Source organism: Bactrocera dorsalis, chromosome 5, assembly GCF_023373825.1.
Source record: "Bactrocera dorsalis isolate Fly_Bdor chromosome 5, ASM2337382v1, whole genome shotgun sequence".
In the NCBI taxonomy this organism is placed as follows: domain Eukaryota; kingdom Metazoa; phylum Arthropoda; class Insecta; order Diptera; family Tephritidae; genus Bactrocera; species Bactrocera dorsalis.
The window spans coordinates 1,116,122-1,141,612 of NC_064307.1; the positions used below are offsets into that span (position 1 = coordinate 1,116,122).

The following is a 25,491-nucleotide window of genomic DNA, read 5'->3' on the forward strand; positions in this document are numbered from 1 at the left end:
AAATAAATTATTGAAGTTAATATATTTTCACCCTTTAAAAACAGCCAAAAAAGAAATTTTACTTATCTTACTCATGACATTTATCAAAGCTATGGCTCGTCCGTTTTGACGGACGAAACTGAAAATGACATAATTTTACGAAAAGCTAGCAAATATCCAACAATTATATGTGTGGCTGCGAAAACTGCGATTTTAAAATAAAAAATAAAACATAAACGAATCGAAAATATGTGAAAAAGTTATGGCAAGTTGTGAGGAATTAGATAAAAATTATTTATTCCCAATTGTAATGTGAAAAAATATTAATTGTAACAAAAGAGTGTATCGTTGAAGATAAAGATAGAAATTTGGAAAAGGTGAAGCCGCCGCAACTGCGTCACTTATTGGAAAACGGGAGTGAAGCAGAAACGAAAAACGCGAATAGAGTAATAGAATAAAGCGAAAAGTGTAAATGTAAGTGCGTGTTTTTTTGTTTAGTGAGCATTTTAAAGTTAGCGGAAAAAACTCAAGAGAATTATTGAAAAGGCTATAAACTGACTTTTTATTAAATATAGTAAAAAAAACGGGAAGCAGCAGAATTAACAACGCATATCAGAAGTTTAGAAGAGTAGAAGGCGAAGAAAAGAAACGTAGCGCTTAAAAAAGAGAAGAAGAGACATTGGAATTTGTTAAATGTGAGTACATACTGTAAAAGCAACAGCGGACGTCTTGGACATAGGGCACGTCAAATAATGATACATAAAATCATAAAATTAATAGAGAAATTTTTCTATCTAATTAAACAATATGATTGAAATCGTCCTTTATTTGTCGGCTACATTTCTATCTATTTAGAAGTGAAAATGTAGAGAGTAAACAAAAATAAATGTTAGGCATTCCTTTCCGAAACTAAAAAGGCGACGAATTGGCAAAGTATCAATCAAGGAGAGAGCAAACGCCCTGCAAGTTCCTGATTGCGCGAAAGTCACAAGCAGAGGCCCTGCTGGAAAATCAATTTCACCTACTTCTTGTTTGAGATAAAGGATCAAAAAGTATTATTGAATTGTTGCAAAAACAGTGGTGACAACGACACAAATCAACTAAAGTGGCACATATGTTATTTCGTTATCATTAATAATACAAGATATTTTTTCTTGTTCGGTGAGTTTTATTTTTATTAGAATGTTAATAAGCTCTGTACACTTGTGATATGAGATCATATGTATAGAAAGTGACGCAAATTGTCAGCTTCCATATAATTTAATAATATGGAAAATGTACAAGTAGAAACCGAAAAAACATGTGGTGAGACTCCGATACCTCGTAGCAATGATGGGACTTGGCATAAATAAAGGAGTGAATATGAACGATACAATACTCTCTTTAGGCGCTAAACAGCGTACAATTGCTTTTCTCAGTGGCGGCTACAGCACTTTTCGCTATTCATTGCTAGTTCAATTGAAGCCAATTTACAATTACTTTGACATTTCTTTGGCCAATTGTCAATACAGCGCGTGCGGTGTCAACACTACCGTTGGTTGAATACATTACCGGCAACGATTGCCTTTTTTCAATTAAAGTACACAACATTCAAAAAAATTGGATTATAAATAGAAAATTGCGTATGCAATAAATTCGACGTTGCGGTGTTGATCGCAGTCAACGTCGATGACGGCGGCAAATGTTTCTTGAGGCTTTGCTTCATTTATTTTTCTTATACTCTCACAAGGACTTTAGAAACTACGTTCCATTAAATATGACATCAAATAAATTTATATACAATTTTCCATTAAACCAGCATTTTATAAAATTATGGGATCAAAAAACCAAAGATCTAAAAATGTGTAATATAATTAGTTTTTGTAGGTAGAAAACCATAAAATATTGTATTTTCTTTATAAAAAGTTTGCATAATATATGTATATGCAAATATGTACATTTGTATACGTATATACATATATATGCAATAATTCGTTGCTTGGTAATGTAAGGATTTGTTGATTAGAAAGAAAAAATATAGAATGTATATAATGCCGATATGATTCTCAGACTTTTGATTTTCAATAAAGAAGCTCACATAATTTTCCATAAAATCAAATGAAGAACAAATACTGAAACACACGAAAGTACATGTCTTGTCAAAGTTGTTGGAAAGTAACGCCATACCCACATTTTTTAAATAATTATATACTGACCAAATATGGGATTTAATAAACAACAAAGAATAGTAAAGAGCGTGAACAGCAGAAGATGTAGAAAAAAACTTTTAATTTTCATATATCTAATTAATGGAAATAATCAAAGCTGGTTAGACCGTACACACCTTGTAACTATTTCTATAATAGTGACGTACATATATTACTGACAAGAAACAACCGGTGCTCACAGCCGGTGGTTCTCTTTTTATTCTGTTTTCTTTACTTTTCGCTATAAGGCAATGAAAGATGATTCACTCGGCGAAATCATCCGCTCCCACACTCTCCTATCATAAGGTGCACAATTTGGTGGGTCGATGTCAGCTACGGTAATTATTATCTGTGCTGTGAAAAATAAAATAAAAATGTATAACAATTTATTTGGCACCAAGTGCTTCAGGTTGTACATAGCGCATAATCAGTGATTACCAACATCTTTAGGCTACAGAATTCATTTGATAATTGTAGTGATGGTTTTCTTTTTGACATAAAATAAAAAATATTGGCGCACGGTCAGTGGTTTGAATACTCTTTGAGTACATATTTAAAACAAAGTTTTTAAAAATTTCGAGTGTAAAAATGTTGACATAATAAAGAAAACTTTGCTGGTTCAACTAAAATTACAAGTTAACAGAATTAAAAAAATTACGGCATCGAAAAAAAGTTTTGTTTCTATTGGTTAAATCAGAGAATACATTGATATAGTTTTATTATTTGTTACATATTTGATCGCGTCACGCTAAAATGAATTTTCATCTATATTATTTTCAGCACCGATACAGATTGAACAACGCGGCGATTTGCCGTGGCCCGCACTACTGATTAGTCTTTAGAAATTCAACACTCCAAAAATCGGCATTATGGCGTATCGCAAACCAAACGATTTGGATGGCTTCATTCAAATGATGCCCAAGGCGGATATGAGAGTTAAAGCTCTGCTGGCCGAAGACTTGGTCACATTCCTAAGTGATGAGACGAATTCAATTGTTTGCATGGACATGGGAATGCTTGTCGATGGCCTTATGCCTTGGCTCACCGGTAGTCATTTCAAAATTGCACAAAAATCGTTGGAAGCATTTTCCGAACTGATAAAAAGGCTTGGACCTGATTTTAATGCTTACAGTGCAACTGTGCTGCCACATGTTATAGACCGTCTTGGCGACAGCAAGGATACTGTGCGTGAGAAAGCACAATTGCTATTACAAGTTGTTATGGAGTACAAAGTGTTAACCCCACAAGCGACAATCGACAAATTGGCGGCATCTTGCTTTAAACATAAGAATTCTAAAGTTCGTGAGGAGTTTTTGCAAACTATTGTAAATACATTGAACGAATATGGCACCTCACAGTTGAGTGTTCGCACTTACATACAACCTATTAGTGCACTGCTTGGTGATCCTACAGCAACCGTACGCGATGCAGCTATACAAACACTAGTAGAAATATACAAGCATGTAGGTGACCGCTTGCGGGCAGATCTACGAAAGATGGATGATGTTCCTGCATCAAAGTTAGCTTCGCTGGAGCAGAAATTCGATCAAATTAAAGCGGAAGGGCTCTTACTGAAGTCGGCATTGCAAACCACAGCATCTGCGAACAATGGCCATGATGAGTCGGATAACGTCAGTGTGCGAGACCGGCCAACAAAAATTGTTAAACGTACTGTATCTGCGTCGATGCGAGCAAAACCAAATTCCTCAGATTCTAGTGCTGGAGGGGATGCTGGCGCCGTAACTATGGATATCTTTGAGTCTACATTCGAAGTTGTGCCACAATTAACAATTTTTCACCCAAAAGACATGGATGATATTTATCGAAATATTATTGTTGTGATTAGCGATAAAAATGCTGACTGGGAGAAACGCATAGATTCGTTAAAAAAAGTTCGTTCATTACTAATGCTGAATATACAATCACAACCACAGTTTGTTGCGCAGCTGAAAGATCTTTCAATACCATTCCTTGACATACTCAAGGAGGAGCTCCGCTCCCAAGTCATACGTGAGGCATGTATTACAATAGCCTACATGTCGAAAACACTACGTAACAAACTCGAACCATTCTGCTTGGCTATCCTAGAGGCCCTTATTAATTTGATTCAGAATTCGGCTAAGGTTATTGCGTCTTCATCGATTATTGCACTCAAATATATTATAAAGTATTCCCATTCGCCGAAAATGATTAAACTCATTACTGAAACATTGCAACAATCCAAATCCAAGGACATTCGTGCCACTTTGTGCGAAATGCTTTGTCTGATGTTCGATGAGTGGCAAACAAAAACGATGGAGCGCTGTTCACAACAACTACGTGATGTGCTCAAACGCTCAATAAGTGACGCTGATAATGAAGCACGACGTCATTCTCGTCGGGCTTATTGGAAATTTCGACGACACTTTCCTGATCTTGCTGACCAAATCTACACCACACTAGATATTGCAGCGCAACGTGCACTAGAAAGGGAGCGTGATGGTGGCAATGGTACTATGGAAGTGGAACGTCGTTCTGCAGCTGCAACCACTCGATTTCAACGTTCGCCAGGTTCACTACAAAAGCCTGCGGCAGGAATGCGTAGCGTGTCGGCTGTGGATACTGCAGCTGCTCAACGTGCCAAAGCTCGCGCCCAATACTCGTTCTATCCTCGAAAAAAGTTAAGTACTGTTAACACTGCTGCTGCGTCAGCCAATTCTGGAACAACAACTTCAGCTGCCACTGGTTCTTTACCGCGTCCACGGTATATGGGAGGTGGAGCAACGTCAACGTCGAACACTGGAGGACAGCTAGCTGCCGGCGTTTCTCCACGAACACGAGGTCGAGCTGGAGTTTCACAGTCACAACCTGGTTCTCGTTCCACTTCACCAAGTTCCAAGCTGCGAGAACAATACGGCTATAGGCCAATAACTGGAACCATACCGAAGAAAGCTTCGGGCATACCTCGTTCATTGACCAGTTCACGTGAAACGAGTCCCACCCGTGTCGCCATGAAAAGGAGTATTTATGCCACAAATAGTTCGGCCAGCTCCGCAAGAAGAACACCTGATCGTAGCAATTCGCGTTCCCTAGCGGCAGCACGTATTTTACAACAAAGCCGTGAGGCTGAGACGGCTTTAGCCGATGCTCTTTCTCCAGAAACAGAGAGAGTTATTGATTATGGCGAGTATTCGCGCGGATATACAGCTGGCTTACGAATGGGTCGTAAATTGTTGTCGCGCGACGAGTCCGACGACTCCGAGGCATCGTCGGTGTGTTCGGAGCGGTCGTTTGATTCGTCAATGACCCGAGGCAACAATTCGAATTATTCGTTGTCAGGCTCACGAAATAGATTAGATTGGAGTTGCACGCGTGCACCGTTCGATGACATCGACACTATCATACAGTACTGCGCCTCGACGCATTGGTCGGATCGCAAGGATGGAGTTATCAGCTTAACTCAATACCTTGCCGATGGTAATCAGCTAACATCACAACAACTACAGGCTGTCTTGGACATGTTCCGTAAATTATTTATGGATCCACACACAAAGGTGTATTCTCTATTTCTTGATGCAGTTACCGAATTGATTCTTGCGCATGCCAACGATTTGCAGGATTGGCTTTTCGTATTGCTGACGCGACTATTTAATAAACTTGGTACAGAACTGCTCAACTCAATGCACATCAAAATCGGCAAGACATTACAAGTTGTACACGAATATTTTCCAACCGACCAACAGCTTAAGGATGTCTTCCGTATACTCGCCGACACGGCACAAACACCCTGCACCAAAACAAAGATAGCCATATTGAAATTCCTCACAGACTTGGCAACCAGTTATTGCAAGTCCACCGACTTTCCTTCCGACGATGGACCATTAGCAGTTGATAAGGCTGTGCTGAAAATTGTTCAACAAGCTGGTGATCCCAAAAGCAAAGATCTACGTGATCAAGCGCGTAAGTGTCTGATTGCACTCTACAATCGCAACACACCACAGATGACTAAGTTGCTGTCTAGCCTTCCAAAGGGCTATCAAGACACCGCCAAAGCCATTATACAGTCGCATTTGCGACGCAACAGCACTTCTGGCACAAATTCGCCATCTTCACCTCATTCAAGTGCCAGTCCCAAACCATTGCAAAGTCCATCGCTTGGACCCTTCTCTTCGCTACAGCCACAATACAATACAACCAGTCCACGCTCACGACAGTCCTCCGTGGATCATGAACTCTATTCGGAGGCAGATGTACAGCATAATATACACAAAACATCTGAAGAAATCCGAAATTGCTTTGGTGTTGGTGTCGGCATGGAGGCAACATCCAACAATACCCGGCAATACCATTCGCTCTCCAATGCCAATGGCTACAATGGCTATCTGCATGATCAGCAAGATTCGTGCGCTTCTTCCAATTCAAAGACACAGTCCGCCACCACAACCGAATCGAACACACCTGAAAGCACCACAATGCGATTAGATGCCAACTTGTTGGAGCAACATCAACGCATGACCACTAATATTGTGTTAACAACAGCAACGCCCAATGCCAACACAGCAGTCGTAGGTGGCACAGCAAACCACGCTTCACGTTGTAATTATACCGTCGCATCGAACGGTGAGCTCTTGCTCGAAAACGGCTTAACTGAAAGCGAAATTATAAGGGTGGCATGTGCATTAAAAGCCGATATGCCGGTGGAGCAGGTTCAACAGGCTCTCGCTAATTTGGAAATTTGCATCAAAGGAGGAAATTGCGAACTCCCCAACAAACATTTTCGTGCTATAATGAAAATGCTGCTGGGGCTGCTGGACTCGCAAACCGCCGATGTAATGATCGCCGTTATAAGCGTGCTCGGCAAGATTGTGCGTAGCACCAAAATGAAGGAAACCTGGATCAATTTCCTCGAACTGATATTGCTGCGAATAATAAACTGTTATCAGCACAGTAAGGAAACGGCTCGCGAAATTGATTTGATTATACCACGCATCGTATCATCATTGCCGCTGAACGCCACCATCAATATTGTAAATCCTGTTATTGCGACTAGTTGTTATCCTTTGAACTTGTGCGCTGTGAAATTACTCACTGAGTTGGCAGATCGTCACGGCAGCGAATTGACCGAATTACACTTGGACAGTATATTCCCTAATTTGGCACGTCTCACCGATGATAGCGAATCCATGGTGCGAAAGGCCGCCGTTTTTTGTATCGTAAAACTTTATATAGTGATGGGCGAAGAAAGGGTGAAGCCGAAATTGTCGGTGTTGAATCCAAGCAAAGTGCGTTTGCTAAACGTTTACATTGATAAACAGCGCAGCAACAGCGGGGGTGGCAGTTCAACGAAAAACTCATCAGCGTCATCGTCATGATTGCGTCGCACGTAGATGGCTACGCATGAAGTTGTGGTTGAAGATCGACGGCAATTGCAGCAACAGCGATACCAGCACCAATAAAAGGCAATAGATAAGACGCTACGCCATTGGGGCCGTTTGTTAAAGATTAGCCGTTGAGTGTGGACGGTGTGTATGTATGTGCGTGCGTACGTGTTGTATGTGTATTTGATAAAAAAAATATGTAGGTAAAAGCATTAAATGCAGTAGTATAACACAGAAGCAGCTTACAGCGTTACCAAAGTGGAGCTCCAGGAATGTATATCAAAAATCTTTTGAAGATTTCCTTACATATATTATACAAGATTCGAATTATTACAAATATTTAGGCAAATAGTAAATTAGCATAATCGCGGTAACAAAAGCAAACAATCAGAGCAAACTTAGCTTCCCAACAAAATGGCAGACACAAATTTTTGATGGATATTGGCTAAAAAACAATAAATATGTACCACGCTTTGCATTTATTCTAAACTTAGTTCGACTCCACTTTGGTGTAAGCGTGACAGCTTATGATAGAACCAACTGCTTGGTGAGTTTGCATTATAAATCTAAACATGCATTTGCATTCTTTTGCTTCTAAAAAAATTAAAACAAAAAATGACATGTAAATTGGTAAAGAAAACACATTAATTACTAGAGAGCTGCATAATTGTAATTTGTTAGTTATAACCAATAATTAATACGAATGAAAAAAGGAGCTCATACTCATTTCCTGCACATTCTTTTCTTAACTATAATTTTTGTAAACATTGCCACACTTTCCAGTACATGAGATATTGTCTAGCTCCCTTTGTTGCATTTAAATTTGAACGCATAAAACAAATATATTTTAATTTTGTATTGTTCCCCTTAAATATTATCTGTTTATCTATATAATTTTCTCACCTACTTACCCAGCCGTGTAACTATGTTTTTTAATGTGTATTCTAAAGGTTTTAATTTAATGTATTTACGTTCTCAGTATAACTCTTTTGTATATTTTGCGTGTATTTTTTTTTTTGTTAAGACTTTTTAATTACTTGTCTTTCATGTAATTATAAGCCTAATGATTTTCTCACAAACGATATTTCGAAATTTTACACAAACGAAAATATTGATGTTAAATACATAAAATATATAAAAAAGAACGATAAAAATACTTTTAATTTTTAATTCGATAATCCTACAGCTAAGTTATGCATACATAATATGTTTTCCCAAAGTTCATGGGTGGAACACGGGGCCTCAGAATATACTATGATAAAATAAGCAGTAATTCATTAAAACTGGAAATTTCTCAATAGATGTACATATATATATGTTTTTTTTTTACTTGACGTTTTCTCGGCAGTAATACTTGTGTTTTAGATTTCTATAGCTGCAGTTGGCAATGTAGACAGGCATGAAGTGGATTGCTATGTGGATTTGCATACAAATCATTTACTTCAGTCTGTTTCTCCTTTGCTGTATTCGATATAATTTTTTTTTGTAACTATTTAAATATAAAAGTACATTTTTTAAAACCAATGAGAGAGGTGTTTAAAATCACATTATTTCGGTACAAATATAATAATACCGTGTAATAAAAATGTAACCAAAAAAAAACTTTATGAAAAATAGCAGAAAATTAAGCAGTAATAGATAATACAAGTTATTATTAATATACTTATAAAATTATAAATACAAAAAAACTACATATACACATACATATTTAAATTTCGTTACACACTTTATATTGATATTTGTGAAATTTAATCGAAAGATGAAAGAATTAAAGCTAAATAGTATGCAATACGTTAATACATTTAATAAATAATAACAAAATATACATATATGTGCATATGTATGTATGTATGAAAAATACAAAGCTGTAGTAGAAGTGGCAGAACCTATAACCAAATTAACTATACGCCAACGCTCCATGCGTTGAAGGAGGAAAGCGCGCATTTTAATGTAATTCAAAAATATTTATAACAATCTAATAGAGTTGCAGATGTATAAGAATGGAACGAAATTTAATAAATCACTATTAACATGCGTAATAAAGAAATATCTAGACTAGCTTAGTTTTTCAAAATAATTGAAATTTGAATAAACAAATAAACAAAAATATTTAAACACAGTTTTGTCAACTGTTTTTTTTTTTGTTTTCACATTATTGTCGCCATAGTCTATAACACAATTCGAAGATGTTGATTGATTAATCGTCGCTGTGACCAAACCCTTTTTTGGCAAATGAAATTATACTTTAGCAAAGTAATCAAGACCTAGAAGCATTAGAGGTTACGTATCCAACCGGTTGTCGTGATTGATGTGAAGAAATAAGCCGCGATAGATTTTTATTGAAACGGCAGAAATTATTCTCTAACTAATTTCGTGAAGTGGTGCCGAGTTGACGGTCCTTGGCGGAAAAAAATCTGGGTTCGTTCCGTCTAAGTACACCCGACTGCTGTGGGAACGGATAGCTGGTAACACAACTGACTATAACTTTTAAAACCCAATGACAGACATCCTTCTGACACACTTCATAATGTTTGAACCCCACTTTTTGCTTTGGTAGTATAAATATCTCGCTAGTTAAGGTCAACTTTAATTTATTGAGAGCATTTTCAAAAGGAACTTAAATCTATGTACGTACAAAGATGAAGAAATGAATTGTATTTAATGTTTTTTTACATATAAAATAATAAAAACAAATAATGTAAGTCTACTCACATTCTGAACATTTTATATGAATTTTTACAAATAATAACTAAATGTTATCTATTGTGTATCAATACTAAAACTGAAACAATGTCTTGATTGGAGAACAAAAATTCCATCATTCGTGCTCCTATATAGCTAAACGTTTCTGTAATGAGCTCAATGTAGCAGCATCATTGTGGTTAAGTTGATAACACACACCTATATTTGCCTTTAATATTTTGATTTTTCGAATTTTTTTAAGTTTGTTTGAACAGCACAAGACATTTAGGAAAACCGCTTTAAATGTAATAATGTGTGTGTTTGCATATATTTGACATGACCAACATTTTCTCTAACATCTGCTGTTTGTTTATTTATCTTGTACATTTTTGTATTATCTAACTCTCATCTACTTCCAATCAAAAGTGCTTCAATTTATTCAAGAAAATTGTTAGTTTACGGCTTCAACGAACAATCAATCCAAATCATTGGTACTGACGCCCGTATAGATAGGCTCATCTACCGTTTTATCGAGCTTATCATCGCCGGATTCACTTTTACTTTTAACATCCCCTGCTTCTTTGTTTCCTGAATCGGAATCCTTCTCCTCAGATTCGCCAATTTCAGCATCTCCCGCATTTGGCACCCAGAGGCCAGAATCCACGCAACGTTTCATATGGTATTTGGCTTCCTCAACAGGCATTTCGGTTATGGTTTTTTGAAGCAGTTCGATATCACGCGATTCAAAACATTTTTGAAGGCTCTAAACAAAAATTGACTTTAATACAATTCTGCATTTTTTAAATTTGATCATTTACATACTTCTGGTAGTGTTTCAAAGACTTCTGCAGGATCCAATCCACCAGGTCCAAGTCGCGCTGCCTTCTCCTCCTCCTCTGCTTCGGCTAAAGCTTCCTTGATTTTTTCTTGCGCTCGTTTTGTTATGCGATCTTTGAAACCTTTAATTTCACTTTCGAACTGTTCCTTGTACTCTGGCACACAATTTTGAATTTTGGAGAAGAATGAACTAACACAGGCACGTGGATCAACATCTAATTGCTTCGCAAGCTCTAATATGTATTGCATACAAATGCACTGATGCGCCACATGCGCCATAAGCTCGTGCTTTTCTTCCATTTCTAAATTTATGGACCAAATGACTAGGTAATTTGCAGTCTCCTCACAAACAAGATCGAGATGTTGCTGCAGGAAACGTTTGGAATCATCGTACTTCCGTAGCATACCATATTGCTTGCATAATTTTTCGTTTTCCTTTACAAATTTCTTCATTCTTGCCTCTTTCTCTTCTTCCGAGAGATTCTCATCAGGTTTCCTTACAGCCTGTTTATTCAAAACAGTTTTTTCGAACCCAGGTTTGCTGATTGTATCCACATTCCAAGGCGCCTTCTTCTCTTTATTGATCAGTTCATCCTCCTGCCGATCGATATCTTTGCCCTCCTTTTCAATTTTTTCCAACTCTTTCTAAAAGGTGCCAGACATGATCAGTGACATGCTTTTGGCAAAAATTAAAACAATAAATGTTTTACCTTAAGTTCCGCTTCGTCGCCTTCCTTCTTTTGTATGCGTTCTTTGACATCCATCAAACGAGCCTGATATGATTGCTTCTTCTTTTTGAACTCTTCCTTTTCGCGTTCCATTTCAGCCATGCGTTCGACACGGGCCTGATGACGCCAACGGAACAATGAAGGAGTGTCGATGTTGGGATGTGTGTCATCCTCATCATCGGAGATCTGTTCGAAATATTTGACAAATTCATACGAAATAATAGTAACCAGTTTTGCAATGATTTTTTGTGCTCTCTACTCACTTCAATATTCTTCCATTTACTGTAGTCTACCATAGTTGAATTTGAGTGATTTTTTTATCTTCTATAACTAAATTTTTCACAAACAAATACTTTATACGAAATTCTCAACTTTTCCTCTACCGCTGAATTTACTAGAATTTTCTTTTGACATTTATGCTAAAATTTTGAATGTAAGTCAAAAGAAAATAACGAATGACAGATAGTAATTTGGGTATTTTGAAAAGGGACCAGAGGAATTTTTGATGGAACATCCCAACACAGGGTGGGGCTTTAAACATAATTGAGATAAAAGTATGTATAAGCTAAAAATATCACTCGATTATAAATTATTAATGATTTTTTTTTTTTAATAAACAGTTATAATCTGCGTTAAGTCAATATGGTATTTTGAAAGGACGGCTGCGATTTAGAATAGCATCCCCAGATTTCGGAGTTAAAATGTATGTAAGGATAGAGGAGGTCCTCCAGATCAAGAATTTATATATGTACATATAGTTACCGCTGATTTATGGTTTTTGAGATATTAGCATTTAAAGTTCAAAAAATCAACTATTTAAAATGCGTGTTTCTCCGATTTATAATAAATTTTACACTTATATTTTATACTTTTATATCCACTAACACTACACTAATTCGTTTCTATTAATTTATTTTATATTAAATCGTGCAAAAATAACTTTAATTCCATATCAAACTTTAGTTAAAATTCATAAAATAAGAAAGTGGTTGTAAACAAGCAAAAAAATAGTGTTACCATATTTTGTAATGGAATAAAAATAAGAAAAAAGAAAGATTATGACGTCATAACTAAATTCATAAAGGACAAATAACACATTTAAGAAAGATCTTTATTATTTACCAAATAATTGAAGTAAAATGTAGATCATTGTTGTTATTTTGCAAATTAGGTAGAACGTCCTACAAACTTAAAGATGCTTAAGCAAGCGGATAGATTTTATGAAAAACGTTTATTTTCCTGAGGAGTCCCGCTGAAAGCTTTGGTCTATCGATGTAGCTTCTACAACTTCGGATTTGACTCCAGTCGGTATATGAACTGACACGAATGGTTTAAGTTGCCTTTAACAATGAGTTTTGATTCTACGTGAAATAAATAAATAACACGGGCTAGTTTCAATTGTTTATCTATTTTAAACTATTTAGGAAAGCTAGTAGGTACTTACATACATATGTAAGTATGTATGTATGTATGTGTCTACATTCAGATGCACCAACTTTGATACACATACATACATATATATTTCTATTCAACGTTAGGATATGCGTTTGTATGTAATTCTGGGTTAAGGTCAAGTTGCTGCACGCCAAGAAATTTTCAATGTCCCTTCTGCAACGTCTTCGCGTCACCGCTCGTGTCTGGCTATGAAATTTATACTGTGTTGACGTTTAACGAGCCAAATGTAAATAAAAGTATAAAATACAAATACCAACACTAATAAAAGTAATACATTTTTAATGTCCACACTTGACCGCCTCTTTCAGGGAACAAGCTTTCTTAATGTCAGACAACAATGAACAAGGACATAGTACGATTTTGGTGATTAATCGGAAAGGTTTACGTTACGGTTACGGTTTTAGTACTACTGTCGAACTTAAGTTAAGAACTAGGAATTATTTTTCAAAATAATGTTTAACAGTTATAATCGTCGGAAAAAGCATGATACCGTCTTCTTAAATGTCAAGCCCACTTTTAACGGTCAGGGTAACGGTCTACGGAAGTATTCAACTGGTTTGCTGGATAAGGAGGACAATCCGTTTTACGATGTGAATAGTAGCAGTGGTAGTCGAGCATCGGTCGGAACTATAACCACATTGAATGAAAATTTCCGGGCCGTAAGTGGAACTAAATTATTTGAAGAATAGGAAATAAAAATAAAAATTTTTCCTGAGATACTTGAGATATCTTATCTATATTTTTCAAGCAGTGGTATAACCTATCACCCAACCCAACATAACCTAACTTAACTTTCAAATTTATTTTACCTAGAATATTTTTTACAATAATATTGCGCCAATACAATGGTTTTTGCATATGCTCGGAGTTTTACCCATAACACGCCGGGAGCCTGGCAAGGCCAAATTTCGCATAAATTCCATTGCTTTCGGCTATTCGTTTGCCTTCTTTATACTTCTATCGGTAAAATTTATTCATAAAACTCTAGAAAAAATTGGATTTCCATTGTTTTTTTTAATTGCTTAGGTTTTTGTTACTTATGTTGCTAAAAATCGTATAAGTATTGTGACGTCACTGAGTGGACCTTTTGAGGAAGCCGTAATTGCATATTTATTTCTCGTAAATATTTTACCGCTAATATTGATTCCAATATTATGGTGGGAGGCGCGTAAAATCGCTAAATTGTGGAATGATTGGGATGACTTTGAGGTAAATTTGATTGAACTATATATTTCGGCTCAAGGAAACCCCAAAAAACTCTTTTGCTTCTTGTTTGAATTTTTAGATTTTGTATTACCAAATATCAGGTCACAGCATGCCCTTGAATTTGCGTCGTAAAACAACTATGATTGCGGTGGTTTTGCCGATTTTATCCATTTTATCGGTCGTCATAACGCATATAACGATGGCGGATTTTCAAATAATTCAAGTAAGTTTCATTCATTCACATTTCCAAGGAGTGTAAAAACGTATCCTAATTAAATGTGTTTCCTCGAAAATATATTTTCCTATGAAGTCCTTCATATACTCCGAAGAATCTAAAACTGAATAATATTTCCTAGTTTAGCATCAGATACTTTTCAAGGGAGTGGAAATCGCATTATTATTATTATTTTTTGAAGAATTTCTATGTCAGAAACCATCGAATGAGTCTTAGAAGACAGTACTGGAACATACGGGAGAGAAGAAATAATACTGATATAGCTTGAACGTTTCATTCGTCGTTGTAATCGCTTTCATTTTCTCTGACCTCAGGGACTGTTTATTTTTTCACATTACCTGAATCTTTGCTGAATTTCGATAAATTTATGCTTGTTCTAGGAATATACATATAAGTAATTAAATTCTTTTCTTTCTTTCTGATTATTAGTCTCATCCACCTTTTAAGGGTATCCCTAATAACTACAGAATTTTAGTAGTTAAATGAAAATAAAATGTTTTGTTTCATAAATAATTATAGGTAATTCCATACTGCATCTTAGATAACTTGTCTGCCATGCTAGGAGCTTGGTGGTTCATAATATGCGAAAGTCTCAGCATGACGGCCAATATACTGGGCGAACGCTTTCAAAGGGTAAGTCAGAAAAAAGAGGTTTTGCAAAAAACGTCTTTTATCAATTAAGTTTCCGAAAATCTACACACAAACCCGCCTCTCTTTTATGATATAGGCACTCCGTCACATAGGTCCCGCCGCCATGGTCGCCGATTATCGCGCCTTGTGGTTACGTTTGAGCAAATTGACACGCGATACCGGCAATGCGACCTGCTATACTTTCACTTTTATCAATTTGTATCTGTTTTTCATCATCACACTCTCCGTTTACGGACTCATGTCACAGCTCTCCGAAGGCTTTGGCATTAAGGATATCGGTTTGGCTATAACGGCTATTTGGAATGTTTTTTTGCTTTTCTACATTTGCGATAAAGCTCATTACGCCTCCTTCAATGTGCGCACGAATTTCCAGAAAAAGCTGTTGATGGTCGAACTGAATTGGATGAACTCGGACGCGCAGACGGAGATAAATATGTTCATACGCGCTACGGAAATGAATCCGTCGAATATCAATTGTGGTGGATTCTTCGATGTGAACAGAAATCTTTTCAAAGGCGTGAGTGGAAACGTTTCTTTAGAATGGCATAATATGAACTAATTGAATTTATCCTGCAGCTGCTCACCACCATGGTCACTTATCTAGTTGTCTTGCTGCAGTTCCAAATTAGCATACCCACCGACACCGGTCGGCACATGAACGTTTCGGTGGCCGAGTTAGCCACCGACATGATGCTGGAAAGTGCTGAGGACGAACTAACCACCACCAGTACAACATCGACAACAACAACCACAACGACTAAGATGCCACCGCCGGCACGTGGCAGGAAGGGATAAAGAATTTGAAACCATATTTTTGATATTCTAACAATATTATTAAGGGATTTTGATATAAGGAACACATTTTTTGGGAAATATTGAATAAAGTAGGATTTGGCAAATAAAGTAACGACATATTTAGTGCTCAATGAATAATTTAATTTTGGACAAAATGGTAATATAGAAGAAGGGTAAAAAATAAAATAAATGTAAAAATAGAATCTTAGGTTCCACCGAGATTTGAACTCGGATCGCTGGATTCAGAGTCCAGAGTGCTAACCATTACACCATGGAACCGCTTATCACAACACGTACACTGTACGTATATGAGCTCAGTAATTGAGCTATGCGCATGCTAGAGAGCACACGAAGCAGAGTTTGTTTCATATTCTCTGATGTGAGTACTTTGCAATTGCAGCGAGAACGCTCTCCTAAAAGTAGACTATAACTTATGCCATCACACTGCAATTGAGGCAGAGAACGTAGAATATATGTCTTTACGTTCTCTGATTGAGGTGCTTCCACTGAAAAGGGTGGTTCTAATACGATTTCTATTTGTTGTTTCATTACCAAGTAAATAATTATTAAAAACAAAATTATTACGGGCCTGAACAATTGAAACGCTTCCAACCTCGGCTTGAATTTCTCCAATTATAGCTCGTCAGATAATACTTATATGCTTGTGTTGCAGAATAAATTGTTACCGAAAGCTTCATTTGAGGATTTATCATTCATTAGCACATGAAGAGGCAATATAAGAATATGGGTTTAATCCAATTTACTTCGAATTGGATTTTGTAATATGATTTTTGTTATTTTGCAAAATACTGCACAGAGTGCTAGTGCTTGAATACATTGTTTTCTTCTTTTTACACAATTTTGGAAGAGAAGCCATTATTTAAAAAAAAAAAAATATTATTTGTTGGAAAATTTTATTAAAAAATATTTCTAGTTCTTTACTCTACGTTCTCACCACTATATGTCCAGCCTATACTTTGGTTAGTTTTGACAAAGGTGCTCTTTGTGATTCATTTTAGAAAGATATTTTAAGCGGGAGAACGCCTTGACAACATGGAGAGGAATATGTTTCATTTAAATTTTCTTAAAATAATACGACATGAATTTAGTAGGGATGATGATGTAGAATATCCCAGGCTGATTTCAAAAGCAAACCGCTTTGCTACAACGGCACTTAGAGCCTTATGAGCCTGGCTGAAACTCAAATAGGCTAACGAATTAACACATACCCTTTAAAAGGCAGTAGTTATGTCCAAAAATCAAGCCTTAAATAATTCATATCGAAACCTCTACTACTTATGTGATTTCTCAGACCTTAGGTTCTACTTATATATACAGTGAAACTTCTCTAACTCGAACTTCCGTAGCTCGAAATATTCTCTATATCGAATTTTCTTAAGAACAAAATACGTTTTTATAACATCACTATGTAATTTTTTCCCTATAAGTCGAATTTCTGTTACCCGAATATTTCTAAAACACGAACTAAAATGTCACAGAAACTGCAGCGGTAACCAAGCGTAACTCGAATTTTTCGGGGAAACACCTACCGCAATTTCGGGGAATTACCGAGCTGCGAGTCGGCGACAGATAACGACTTGTATTTTAAATTTCTTAGCACTTACATAAGATTGTATCAGTTGTTGTTAGAACGGTGGTGAAAATTGTCAATTTTTGTAGTGATATTGGACTAAAATGACATCAAAACGAAGTGTAAAGTGTTTAACGCTTAAGGAAAAGTTAAAGCTAATTGCCGAGGTAGAAAAGGGCGAAAACAAAAAGAAAACATTGCACAAATATTTGGGATTCCTCCTAATACGTTATCAACCATTTTGAAAAACAAAGACAAACTCTTAGAACAAAAAGGTGACTATAATTTTAACTCCAAACGAAAAAGGATTACAACTTGCGTCAATAATGATGTTGATCAAGCTATGCTTAAGTGGGTTACTACCGCACGTGAGAAAAATCTTCCTCTCTCGGGAACCTTAATCAGAGGAAAAGCTAAAGAATTTGCGATTGCTTTGGGTTGCGAAAATTTTTCTGCTAGTGTAGGGTAGTTAGATAAATTTAAAAAAAGGCATAATATCGCACAAATGTCGATTTGTGGAGAAAGTGCTTCAGCCGATTTACAGTCTAGTGAAGATTGGAAAAAAAAACGTTTATCCAGATTTAATCACACAATGCCACGAAAACGATATTTTTAATGCAGATGAAACGGGCATTTTTTTTAAATGTTTACCCAATAAAACATTAGCCTTTAAAGGTCAAAAATGCTTTGGTGGCAAAAACAGCAAGGAGAGAATTACCGTTATGGTTGCAAGCAATATGAGTGGTTCAGAAAAGTTGAAATTGCTAGTTATCGGAAGTCAAAAAACCCAGGTTGTTTTAAGGGTATAAAATCACTTGATGTGGACTATGAGTACAACAAAAAAGCGTGGATGACAAGTGAAATTTATGATAAGTGGCTCAAAAGTCTAGATAAAGTCTTTGTTGCCCAAAATAGGAAAATACTACTGTTCGTTGACAATTGTCCGGCACATCCTAAAAATGTACAAGCAAACTTAAAAAACATTAAACTGCAATATTTTCCTCCTAATTTGACGTCTGTTCTACAACCAATGGACCAAGGGATTATTCAAAATCTCAAGCAACATTATAGAAAACGAATTGTGATGAAAGTTTTGGCCCATATGGAAGAACCAACTCCTACGACTGTGTCCTTACTTGATGCAATCAGGGATCTAAACAAAACCTGGAATTTGGGTGTAAAACCACAAACAATCAGCAATTGTTTTAGAAAGGCTGGTTTTGCTAAAGGTGAGTTAATGCAGAATGCTACTACGGATGACTGGGATGAAGAAGACAATCTTCCATTGTCTGAATTGAAACAAATTTGGACCACATATCGAACGGCAATGGGAACCGATAATGTGTCTTTTGATGATTACGTCGATACTGACCATGGTGTGCAAACAATGGGATTCCCAACAGATGAAGACATTTTAGATAGCGTCATGGAAAATCTAGTTCCTTCTGGAAAAGGTAAGTCTAAAGTAAAATTTGTAAATTGTAGCATTGTTCAACACAAATAATCTATTGTTTCAGACTAAGAGGAGGAAGTCTCTAGTGAAAGCGAGGTTGTAACAACAACTGAAACTATACCCACATTTAATCAATCGTATTCTGCTATCCAGACCCTAAGAAATTTTACTTCGTCAAAAGAAAATGTTCCCATGCGTCAATAAATGTAGTGGAACATTTTATAGAGAAAGAGAAATGGTCCGTATTTAAACAAAAAAAAAATTACCAATTTTTTCCAATAAGAATTTATATACATTTATATATATACTACATATGTATTACAAACTGTCTTTTTAAATAAACATGTACATACATACATATGTAAATAAATTTGAACTCAACTTAGTGTATTTTCCTTAATTCGAATTTTCCGTAACTCGAACTCTACTTTCTGTCCCTTGGACATTCGAGTTAGGGAAGTTCCACTGTATGTACATATATGTATATCTGAACAGGGAATATTAAGTCCTTCAGTTTTCCAGATATCAATCTGAAACTTTGCGTATTTTTCTCTCTAAGAAGTTTAGCTTTTGTCGGAATCACCGATACAGGACCATTATGGGATATGGCTGCCATACAAAATGATCGATAAAAATCGAGTCCTTGTATGAAAACTGTTTTATTTGACAAGGTATCTTCATGAAATTTGTCACGGATTATTGTCCGAAGCAACGACAAAATCCGTGAAGAAATTTTTCAGATCAGACCATTATAGCCTAAAGCTGCCATACAAACTCACCGATTAAAATTAAGTTTGTTCTAAAATTTGTTGAAATTTGCTGTATTTCCACACTTTCTTCCGCTCCTTCATAATTCAAATAAAACATATAAATTGATATAATTTCGTCTCCATAACTTTATTGGGTTTAATTGAATAAAATAGCGTTAACCAAGCATTTACATGCGTTTGACTTAATAACATTATTATTACTATTATTATGTGTACATATGTTTGCTGCTCCTTTATTTTAGCATCATTTTTCACTCCCCAAATGAATACAAATGACACAATACGAGTACATATCACTCCTCTTACCACATGTACATATGTATTTGCAAAAACATTCGTATTTAATCGTATTTAATTACAGTTACGTGTATCATTCCGTACAAATTTTGCACTGAGATTAAAAATATTGGTTTCATATACTTTTGTATGTATTTATGCATGTAATAGCATTTACCACTCACTCCATGCACATATAAGAATATATATGTATGTGTGTACATAGCTTGTGGTTGTTTATAAAATAGCTTATCTAACATGATTACTAGGTGAGAGATTTTAAAATACAAATGGAAGTTGAAAAAGCCTTATTAAACCAAGCATTTGAAGAAAAAATCTGAAGATACTATTTTTATACTATATACTTCTTTAAGAAATTTCTTAAAAAATTAAAAAAAAAAAAAACAGAAAGACAAAAAATAAAATATACAATAATACAATATAATAATATAATAATTTATATAAGTAATTGTACATATGGTATGTATGTATATTAAAGCTTTCGCCCAGCTCCCAGCAAAATATCACAATAACAGCAACAACAATAATGATAGTAATACATAATAAGGCCGAGTATATTGCATGCAGTTTTTGTTTTCTTATTTATTATTTTTTACTTTCTACTTTTTATTAAAATTTCTCTTTTTCCACTGAGTTGCTGGTACAAATAAGCTGTGAAGCGTGTCGTAAAGAAATCGCGCATGCCGAAGGAATCACGGGATTTTATAGAGTGTCAGGTGCTGTAGATTTCGTGTTTACTTTCTTAAACCTTTTTGAGTTGCAATTGCTTTTTATTCAACATTTATTTTAATAGTTTCCATCGGGTGATTCAGAGAGTATATGCTTGTAGCCGTTGCTGCCAAGATACATGTTCTCCCGCCGGAAATGGAAGGGTATCTGAAAGACGGGGAATATTTCAAATTATAAATACTTTTTGTTATAATATTTAAATATAAAAGCAAATTGTTTGGAATCTTTAGTAATTTTTAAGGTAGTTTCCTTAAGAATTTTTCGGCTTTCCGCATATGATAGATCGAATATTCAGGATATATAAAAGTGATTTTATTGGAAAAATACTATCTGATCAAATCGGACCCGGACCGGTCGATCATCGATAATTTTTTTTTCTAAGTCTATATGCCAATTAGTGTATGTTTTCGACGTAAAAAGATTGTTCGCAATTTTGACCATGAAAATAAACAATTGAACCAGGTGTTTGCTAGAAATTTTGTGTTTTCAATGGAATCAAGGCTACGGAATAGTTGGAAATGTTGTAGAAGTGTTTCGGGGAGTTTGCTTAATTATTAGCGAAGGTCGGGAAGTCCTTGTAAACTTGCCTCATGCGAGTCGTCCATCCGATTCTCTTAATGCTGATAACATCGAAAATGTTAAAGAAACAGTGCTTGAAAATCGTCGTGTAAGCAACAAAAAGATAGCATGGGGTCTCAACATCTCTTATGGATCGACTCACAATGTTTTGGGTACAAAGGGTATTGGTCGAAACTGTCACTTAATCTAGCGAATGCGCTCTAAATGAGTCGAAACCGAAGAAACCGAATTTTACCATCTCTTACGAGTCATATAACAAGCCTACGCAATCGGAACGGACTGCATTGGCCATTGATAGATTTAATAGTAACGAGATCAGCAGTGGAAAACAAATTGTGTTCCAATTTTACCATTGTCATATTGATTGCGGATCCAATAATTATGGTAACACGGGTTTTATGTACTCACCGATCCAGGTGGCGGGCAGGGTATTGCGACAGTAGCAATCTCCCGCAACTTGTTCATGGTCCGTAGCCTTTGATAAAAAGAATGTATGATGTACCACATCAAGCAATCGAAAGACAGCACCGTGAAGCATATCATAACTGTAAAGCATTAGTGATTAAAAAATAAATCTTATTTAATGGTTATGAAAATTCAATTTCAAACTCACAGTAATATATTTTGCCTCCAATGATGTCGACAAACTTCTCATTCTGTAACCAAAATACCAACACCGCAGCCGATACAATGAATATAAACTCAACCACCAACCACGGAAGTACGAATTCCGAGCGATTCTTAAATATGCCTGCAAAAAGAGCGATCGTGCTGAGCAAATAAACCGAAGCCACTGCAGTCAGTATGTAGAGCAACATTTCGGTAACGGAAACGAGCTGGGAGGCGGTGCGCAGACGCAATTGATTGCGAAACGGTGACATGTCATAAAAGCCATTATCCTTTTGATCCTCAATATCCATTGCGAGCATAGTTTTCATTTGTTCCGCATGGGCCAGACCCAAAAGCACCAGGAAGAGTAACAAATGGGCGACAAGCTGGAAAATTTATGAAAGAACATTTTTTATAAATTACAACACAACTAACTCATATAAGTATTTTGTATTTGTTAATAATGAAATAAGTATTGTAGCCAGATGTATTTCGGTGACTCAGAAGCTTGAAACATTAGTTTACAATGCCTTTACTCTTAGCTAAAGTACCTTGAGTTGTTGAAAATAATTCAACGTCGAAACAATGTGATTCTTCACTCTTTCTTCTGTCCACATATCCTTTGCTTTGTCAAATGGATGAAAAATAACAACAGAATCATGTCCCGGTCCCTGTCAGTTTGAAAAGATGGATGCTTTCTGCCACAAAGTATCTAATTATTGCATTGATCGAAGTTATCAAGACTGTAACAAAAAGTACTATCTAGAAATTTAGGGCTGGAGGAGTACACTGCCATCGCCTTCAGAGTGAGGCCTATCCACTTCGATAGCAGGGAAGTCATACTAGCTTTGAGTTCGCTGACTTTAAGATTAGTGAAGGAACGTTTAGACCCCTTATCTCTGGCATCGACTTATTTTATGATTAGACTGGTAAGTGTGTTTGGTCACAGTTTCTGGCAAACTGTAAGTCTGATGAGCTTGCTGGGAAAGGTACTTCAGTCTCAATAACTGTAGAATGGGAACGGGTAGGTGGACAACTGGACACTGTCTGATCGGTATTCACGCGGGAAGATGAACATCTTACCGGATGCCAGTTGCATAAGGTGTCTAGAAGAAGATGAGATAGAATCATGGCTTTGCCAGATAAAGGCAAAAACACCTCGCATCACATATTTTTAGACTTTCAGGAGAATTAGAGAATAAAAAAAAACCATAAGTAAATTTATTGAAGATTACCTCGAAGAGAGCGTCATTAATATCAACAACTTTTTGAAAACTTTTTGAAAACTATTTGTATGTTCTTTGCTCAAGTGCGATTGGAAAGGAGATACCGTTTTAGTGATGACAGTTCTAGTTTTGGCTATTTATGACATTATTTATATCATGAACGAAGGAAACGTCGAAACGAATAATGGTTACATTTCATTCTCATTAATATAATAATCGATTTTCAAGCTAAACAGTTAGGAGCATACTATCTTACACAAAAGCCTAGAACTAAATTAGAATATTTGTTTGTAGTGCTTGTGAGCAACTTATTTGCCCATTCATTTCACCTGCAATTAGTCCCATTTGACTGAGTCAACTTGAGTCAAAGTTTCTTGGTGGCAATTGCAGTGACAAACTCGCTATCAAATTACATGGGAGTGCCACTGTGTTGCACCGCACATACACATACACACTCATAACTACTAACTAGCTTTGGTACATATATGCAAGTCTGCATATTTTTAGAACTTTAACAACTACTAAATATTTTATCTAAAGGATCATATTTCCATGTACCTTTCATTGAGTTTGTTTTTGTAAGGAACACTCACCAGTTGGTAAATGCCAATCAGTATGGCCGACAGACGAAGATTTTTCGGCGACACTGGTGCCATCATTAGGTCCACAAAGGAGCGCCAATGGGCAGCGGGCGACTTCTCGGGCAGCAACATTTTAATTGCTTCTGCGAGAATTCTTTAAAGTGCACACCAAGCGAATAACACTAGATGAATATAATTACTTTCCGGCGTATTTTTGCAAAACCTCCAAATTGGATTACTCAATTATAATTGATTTTTGCACGATTGCTAGTGGTCGCTGCTGTATTGTTGTCGACTACCGTAGTCGCGGCGTACATTGCAGTCTTGTGTGATGTTGCGCTGCCTTAATTATGCCCCGCACAACTTCCGCTACGCTGCACAGCTCGTATTAAATCGATATAACGGCTCTATGTGGTAGAGTGACTGTTGACCATTCAGCCCGCCCCTGGCAGGTTGCTACCAGCCGCTTTGACCGATGACCGAAGACGGCCTGCCTTTGTGGCGGTGATGCACTTAATTAATCGCTGTCGCTGCAAGGCTGCGACGACGAGGTGACACTTACTCTTTAAGTTGGTTTCTTTTGTTCAACGTCTTAAGGCTCAATGTGTGCGTTCATTTAAGGCCGCCCACGTTCAGAAACCGTTAATGCGTCGTGCTCTTGTTTCACTGGTGTTTGCTTCAGCGTGAATGTTTGTCGGATACTAACGATGAGTGTACGAGCACTTTACAGTTACAACATATTCACTGCCATTAGAATTTTCAGTGTTATAAAAAACTTTTGCTTTCATTGCACGACTGTAGCTTTTCTGAATGAATCCACTGTGGCCGTCTAACCCCGCGCTGCCGTCGTGTACGTGGCACGACGTCTGAATCAACGTGTCGTATGCGTAATATTATTTTGCTAAATTCCGCCACTTGACAGTTTTTGTATTTTCTGACGTTCGTTACGGTGGTTTGTTGTTGTGTTCTTTCATTGTGGTCGAGGACATGCGCGTTACACTTTTTGGTCATCTCAGTAAAGCTTTCTCTGTGCTTTCACGTATGTTTGTACTCTGTCGCGTGTTTGTTTATGTTTGTTTTCGTTGTTGCGATTTCTATCTTTGTTTATCGCATTCTTCATCGGTTATATTTCGTGTAAATATTCGCTTTGAAGCTTTCCTTTGAGAATGTCACGAAGGGCTGCTCGAGAATTGGAAAGCTCTTACGAATATTACGTCATGCGACGACTTAATAATAAAAATTAGACGAAATATAGAGAAGTTTAGTACAGGTAGCTCTTTGTAAAATTACCCTTAACATTAGGGGTATATTATATTAGAAGATTTCAATAAATGGAAACTAAAAGTATTGTATTGGATGTGGGAGAGCCGAGGCCTTGTAACATATTGACTAATAGGTACAAAAAATCATGATTTTCAAATAACGTTTGCAAGCATAGGGTGACCCATAAGTCGATTTTTCTTTGAAATGGAAGCTATTCCTATCGGACGGTGTAGCCCAAAGCTGAAGAAGTTCTAAGAAAGAATCATAACAAGTGTCAATCAC

At 36.4% G+C, this 25,491-nt stretch overlaps 5 protein-coding genes and 1 non-coding gene across 10 annotated transcripts; 3 read left to right on the plus strand and 3 right to left on the minus strand.

Annotated features, from left to right (window-relative positions):
- Positions 1 to 122: 122 nt before the first annotated feature.
- Positions 123 to 9,641, plus strand: LOC105232723 (CLIP-associating protein). Of its 5 annotated transcripts, XM_011214528.3 has the most exons (3): positions 123 to 453; positions 555 to 674; positions 2,946 to 9,641. In XM_011214528.3, exon 3 carries the CDS (start codon positions 3,035 to 3,037, stop codon positions 7,514 to 7,516), a length of 4,482 nt encoding a protein of 1,493 aa, XP_011212830.1. In that variant the 5' UTR covers positions 123 to 453; positions 555 to 674; positions 2,946 to 3,034; the 3' UTR covers positions 7,517 to 9,641. The 5 variants fall into 5 exon arrangements, with proteins under 5 accessions (XP_011212830.1, XP_011212831.1, XP_011212832.1 ...); XM_011214529.3 differs by lacking the exon at positions 555 to 674; XM_011214530.4 differs by lacking the exons at positions 123 to 453; positions 555 to 674 and adding an exon at positions 688 to 1,140.
- A 455-nt stretch (positions 9,642 to 10,096) lies between these two features.
- LOC105232724 (hsp90 co-chaperone Cdc37) lies at positions 10,097 to 12,198 on the minus strand. Its single transcript, XM_011214533.4, has 4 exons — positions 12,033 to 12,198; positions 11,752 to 11,955; positions 11,027 to 11,686; positions 10,097 to 10,967 (listed from the first exon to the last, which is right to left on the minus strand). The coding sequence occupies exons 1-4, from the start codon at positions 12,063 to 12,065 to the stop codon at positions 10,680 to 10,682; spliced, it is 1,185 nt and encodes a 394-aa protein (XP_011212835.1). The 5' UTR covers positions 12,066 to 12,198; the 3' UTR covers positions 10,097 to 10,679.
- A 1,366-nt stretch (positions 12,199 to 13,564) lies between these two features.
- LOC105232725 (gustatory and odorant receptor 63a) lies at positions 13,565 to 16,249 on the plus strand. The gene is made up of 7 exons (XM_011214534.4): positions 13,565 to 13,883; positions 14,038 to 14,187; positions 14,251 to 14,433; positions 14,510 to 14,653; positions 15,185 to 15,298; positions 15,393 to 15,833; positions 15,893 to 16,249. Exons 1-7 carry the CDS (start codon positions 13,677 to 13,679, stop codon positions 16,109 to 16,111), a joined length of 1,458 nt encoding a protein of 485 aa, XP_011212836.2. The 5' UTR covers positions 13,565 to 13,676; the 3' UTR covers positions 16,112 to 16,249.
- Positions 16,250 to 16,318: 69 nt separating this feature from the next.
- Trnaq-cug (transfer RNA glutamine (anticodon CUG)) lies at positions 16,319 to 16,390 on the minus strand. Its single transcript has one exon. It is a non-coding gene; the product is annotated as a tRNA-Gln (tRNA).
- A 1,057-nt stretch (positions 16,391 to 17,447) lies between these two features.
- On the plus strand, positions 17,448 to 19,619 carry LOC125778624 (tigger transposable element-derived protein 4-like). Its single transcript, XM_049457220.1, has 2 exons — positions 17,448 to 19,156; positions 19,220 to 19,619. The coding sequence occupies exons 1-2, from the start codon at positions 18,385 to 18,387 to the stop codon at positions 19,222 to 19,224; spliced, it is 777 nt and encodes a 258-aa protein (XP_049313177.1). The 5' UTR covers positions 17,448 to 18,384; the 3' UTR covers positions 19,225 to 19,619.
- Positions 19,620 to 20,027: 408 nt separating this feature from the next.
- Positions 20,028 to 24,827, minus strand: LOC105232722 (uncharacterized). The gene is made up of 4 exons (XM_011214526.4): positions 23,959 to 24,827; positions 22,144 to 22,525; positions 21,939 to 22,075; positions 20,028 to 21,098 (listed from the first exon to the last, which is right to left on the minus strand). The coding sequence occupies exons 1-4, from the start codon at positions 24,076 to 24,078 to the stop codon at positions 21,009 to 21,011; spliced, it is 729 nt and encodes a 242-aa protein (XP_011212828.2). The 5' UTR covers positions 24,079 to 24,827; the 3' UTR covers positions 20,028 to 21,008.
- Between the last annotated feature and the right edge of the window lie 664 nt (positions 24,828 to 25,491).

What these genes read in the sequence shown, in the direction of transcription:
- LOC105232723 (XM_011214528.3), top strand. Translation starts at nt 3,035, where the DNA reads ATGGCGTATCGCAAACCAAACGATTTGGATGGCTTCATTCAAATGATG.
- LOC105232724 (XM_011214533.4), bottom strand. Translation starts at nt 12,065, where the DNA reads ATGGTAGACTACAGTAAATGGAAGAATATTGAA. An exon ending in GTAAATGGAAGAATATTGAA is followed by an intron (nt 11,956 to 12,032) that starts GTGAGTAGAGAG and finishes TATTTCGAACAG; the next exon opens with ATCTCCGATGATGAGGATGA. An exon ending in TCTTTGAAACACTACCAGAA is followed by an intron (nt 10,968 to 11,026) that starts GTATGTAAATGA and finishes ATTTTTGTTTAG; the next exon opens with AGCCTTCAAAAATGTTTTGA.
- LOC105232725 (XM_011214534.4), top strand. Translation starts at nt 13,677, where the DNA reads ATGTTTAACAGTTATAATCGTCGGAAAAAGCATGATACCGTCTTCTTA. An exon ending in TGAATGAAAATTTCCGGGCC is followed by an intron (nt 13,884 to 14,037) that starts GTAAGTGGAACT and finishes TATTTTACCTAG; the next exon opens with AATATTTTTTACAATAATAT. An exon ending in ATGATTGGGATGACTTTGAG is followed by an intron (nt 14,434 to 14,509) that starts GTAAATTTGATT and finishes TTGAATTTTTAG; the next exon opens with ATTTTGTATTACCAAATATC.
- LOC125778624 (XM_049457220.1), top strand. Translation starts at nt 18,385, where the DNA reads ATGCTTTGGTGGCAAAAACAGCAAGGAGAGAATTACCGTTATGGTTGC.
- LOC105232722 (XM_011214526.4), bottom strand. Translation starts at nt 24,078, where the DNA reads ATGTTGCTGCCCGAGAAGTCGCCCGCTGCCCATTGGCGCTCCTTTGTG. An exon ending in TGATTGGCATTTACCAACTG is followed by an intron (nt 22,526 to 23,958) that starts GTGAGTGTTCCT and finishes TAAATTTTCCAG; the next exon opens with CTTGTCGCCCATTTGTTACT. An exon ending in CCTGCCCGCCACCTGGATCG is followed by an intron (nt 21,099 to 21,938) that starts GTGAGTACATAA and finishes CCCGTCTTTCAG; the next exon opens with ATACCCTTCCATTTCCGGCG.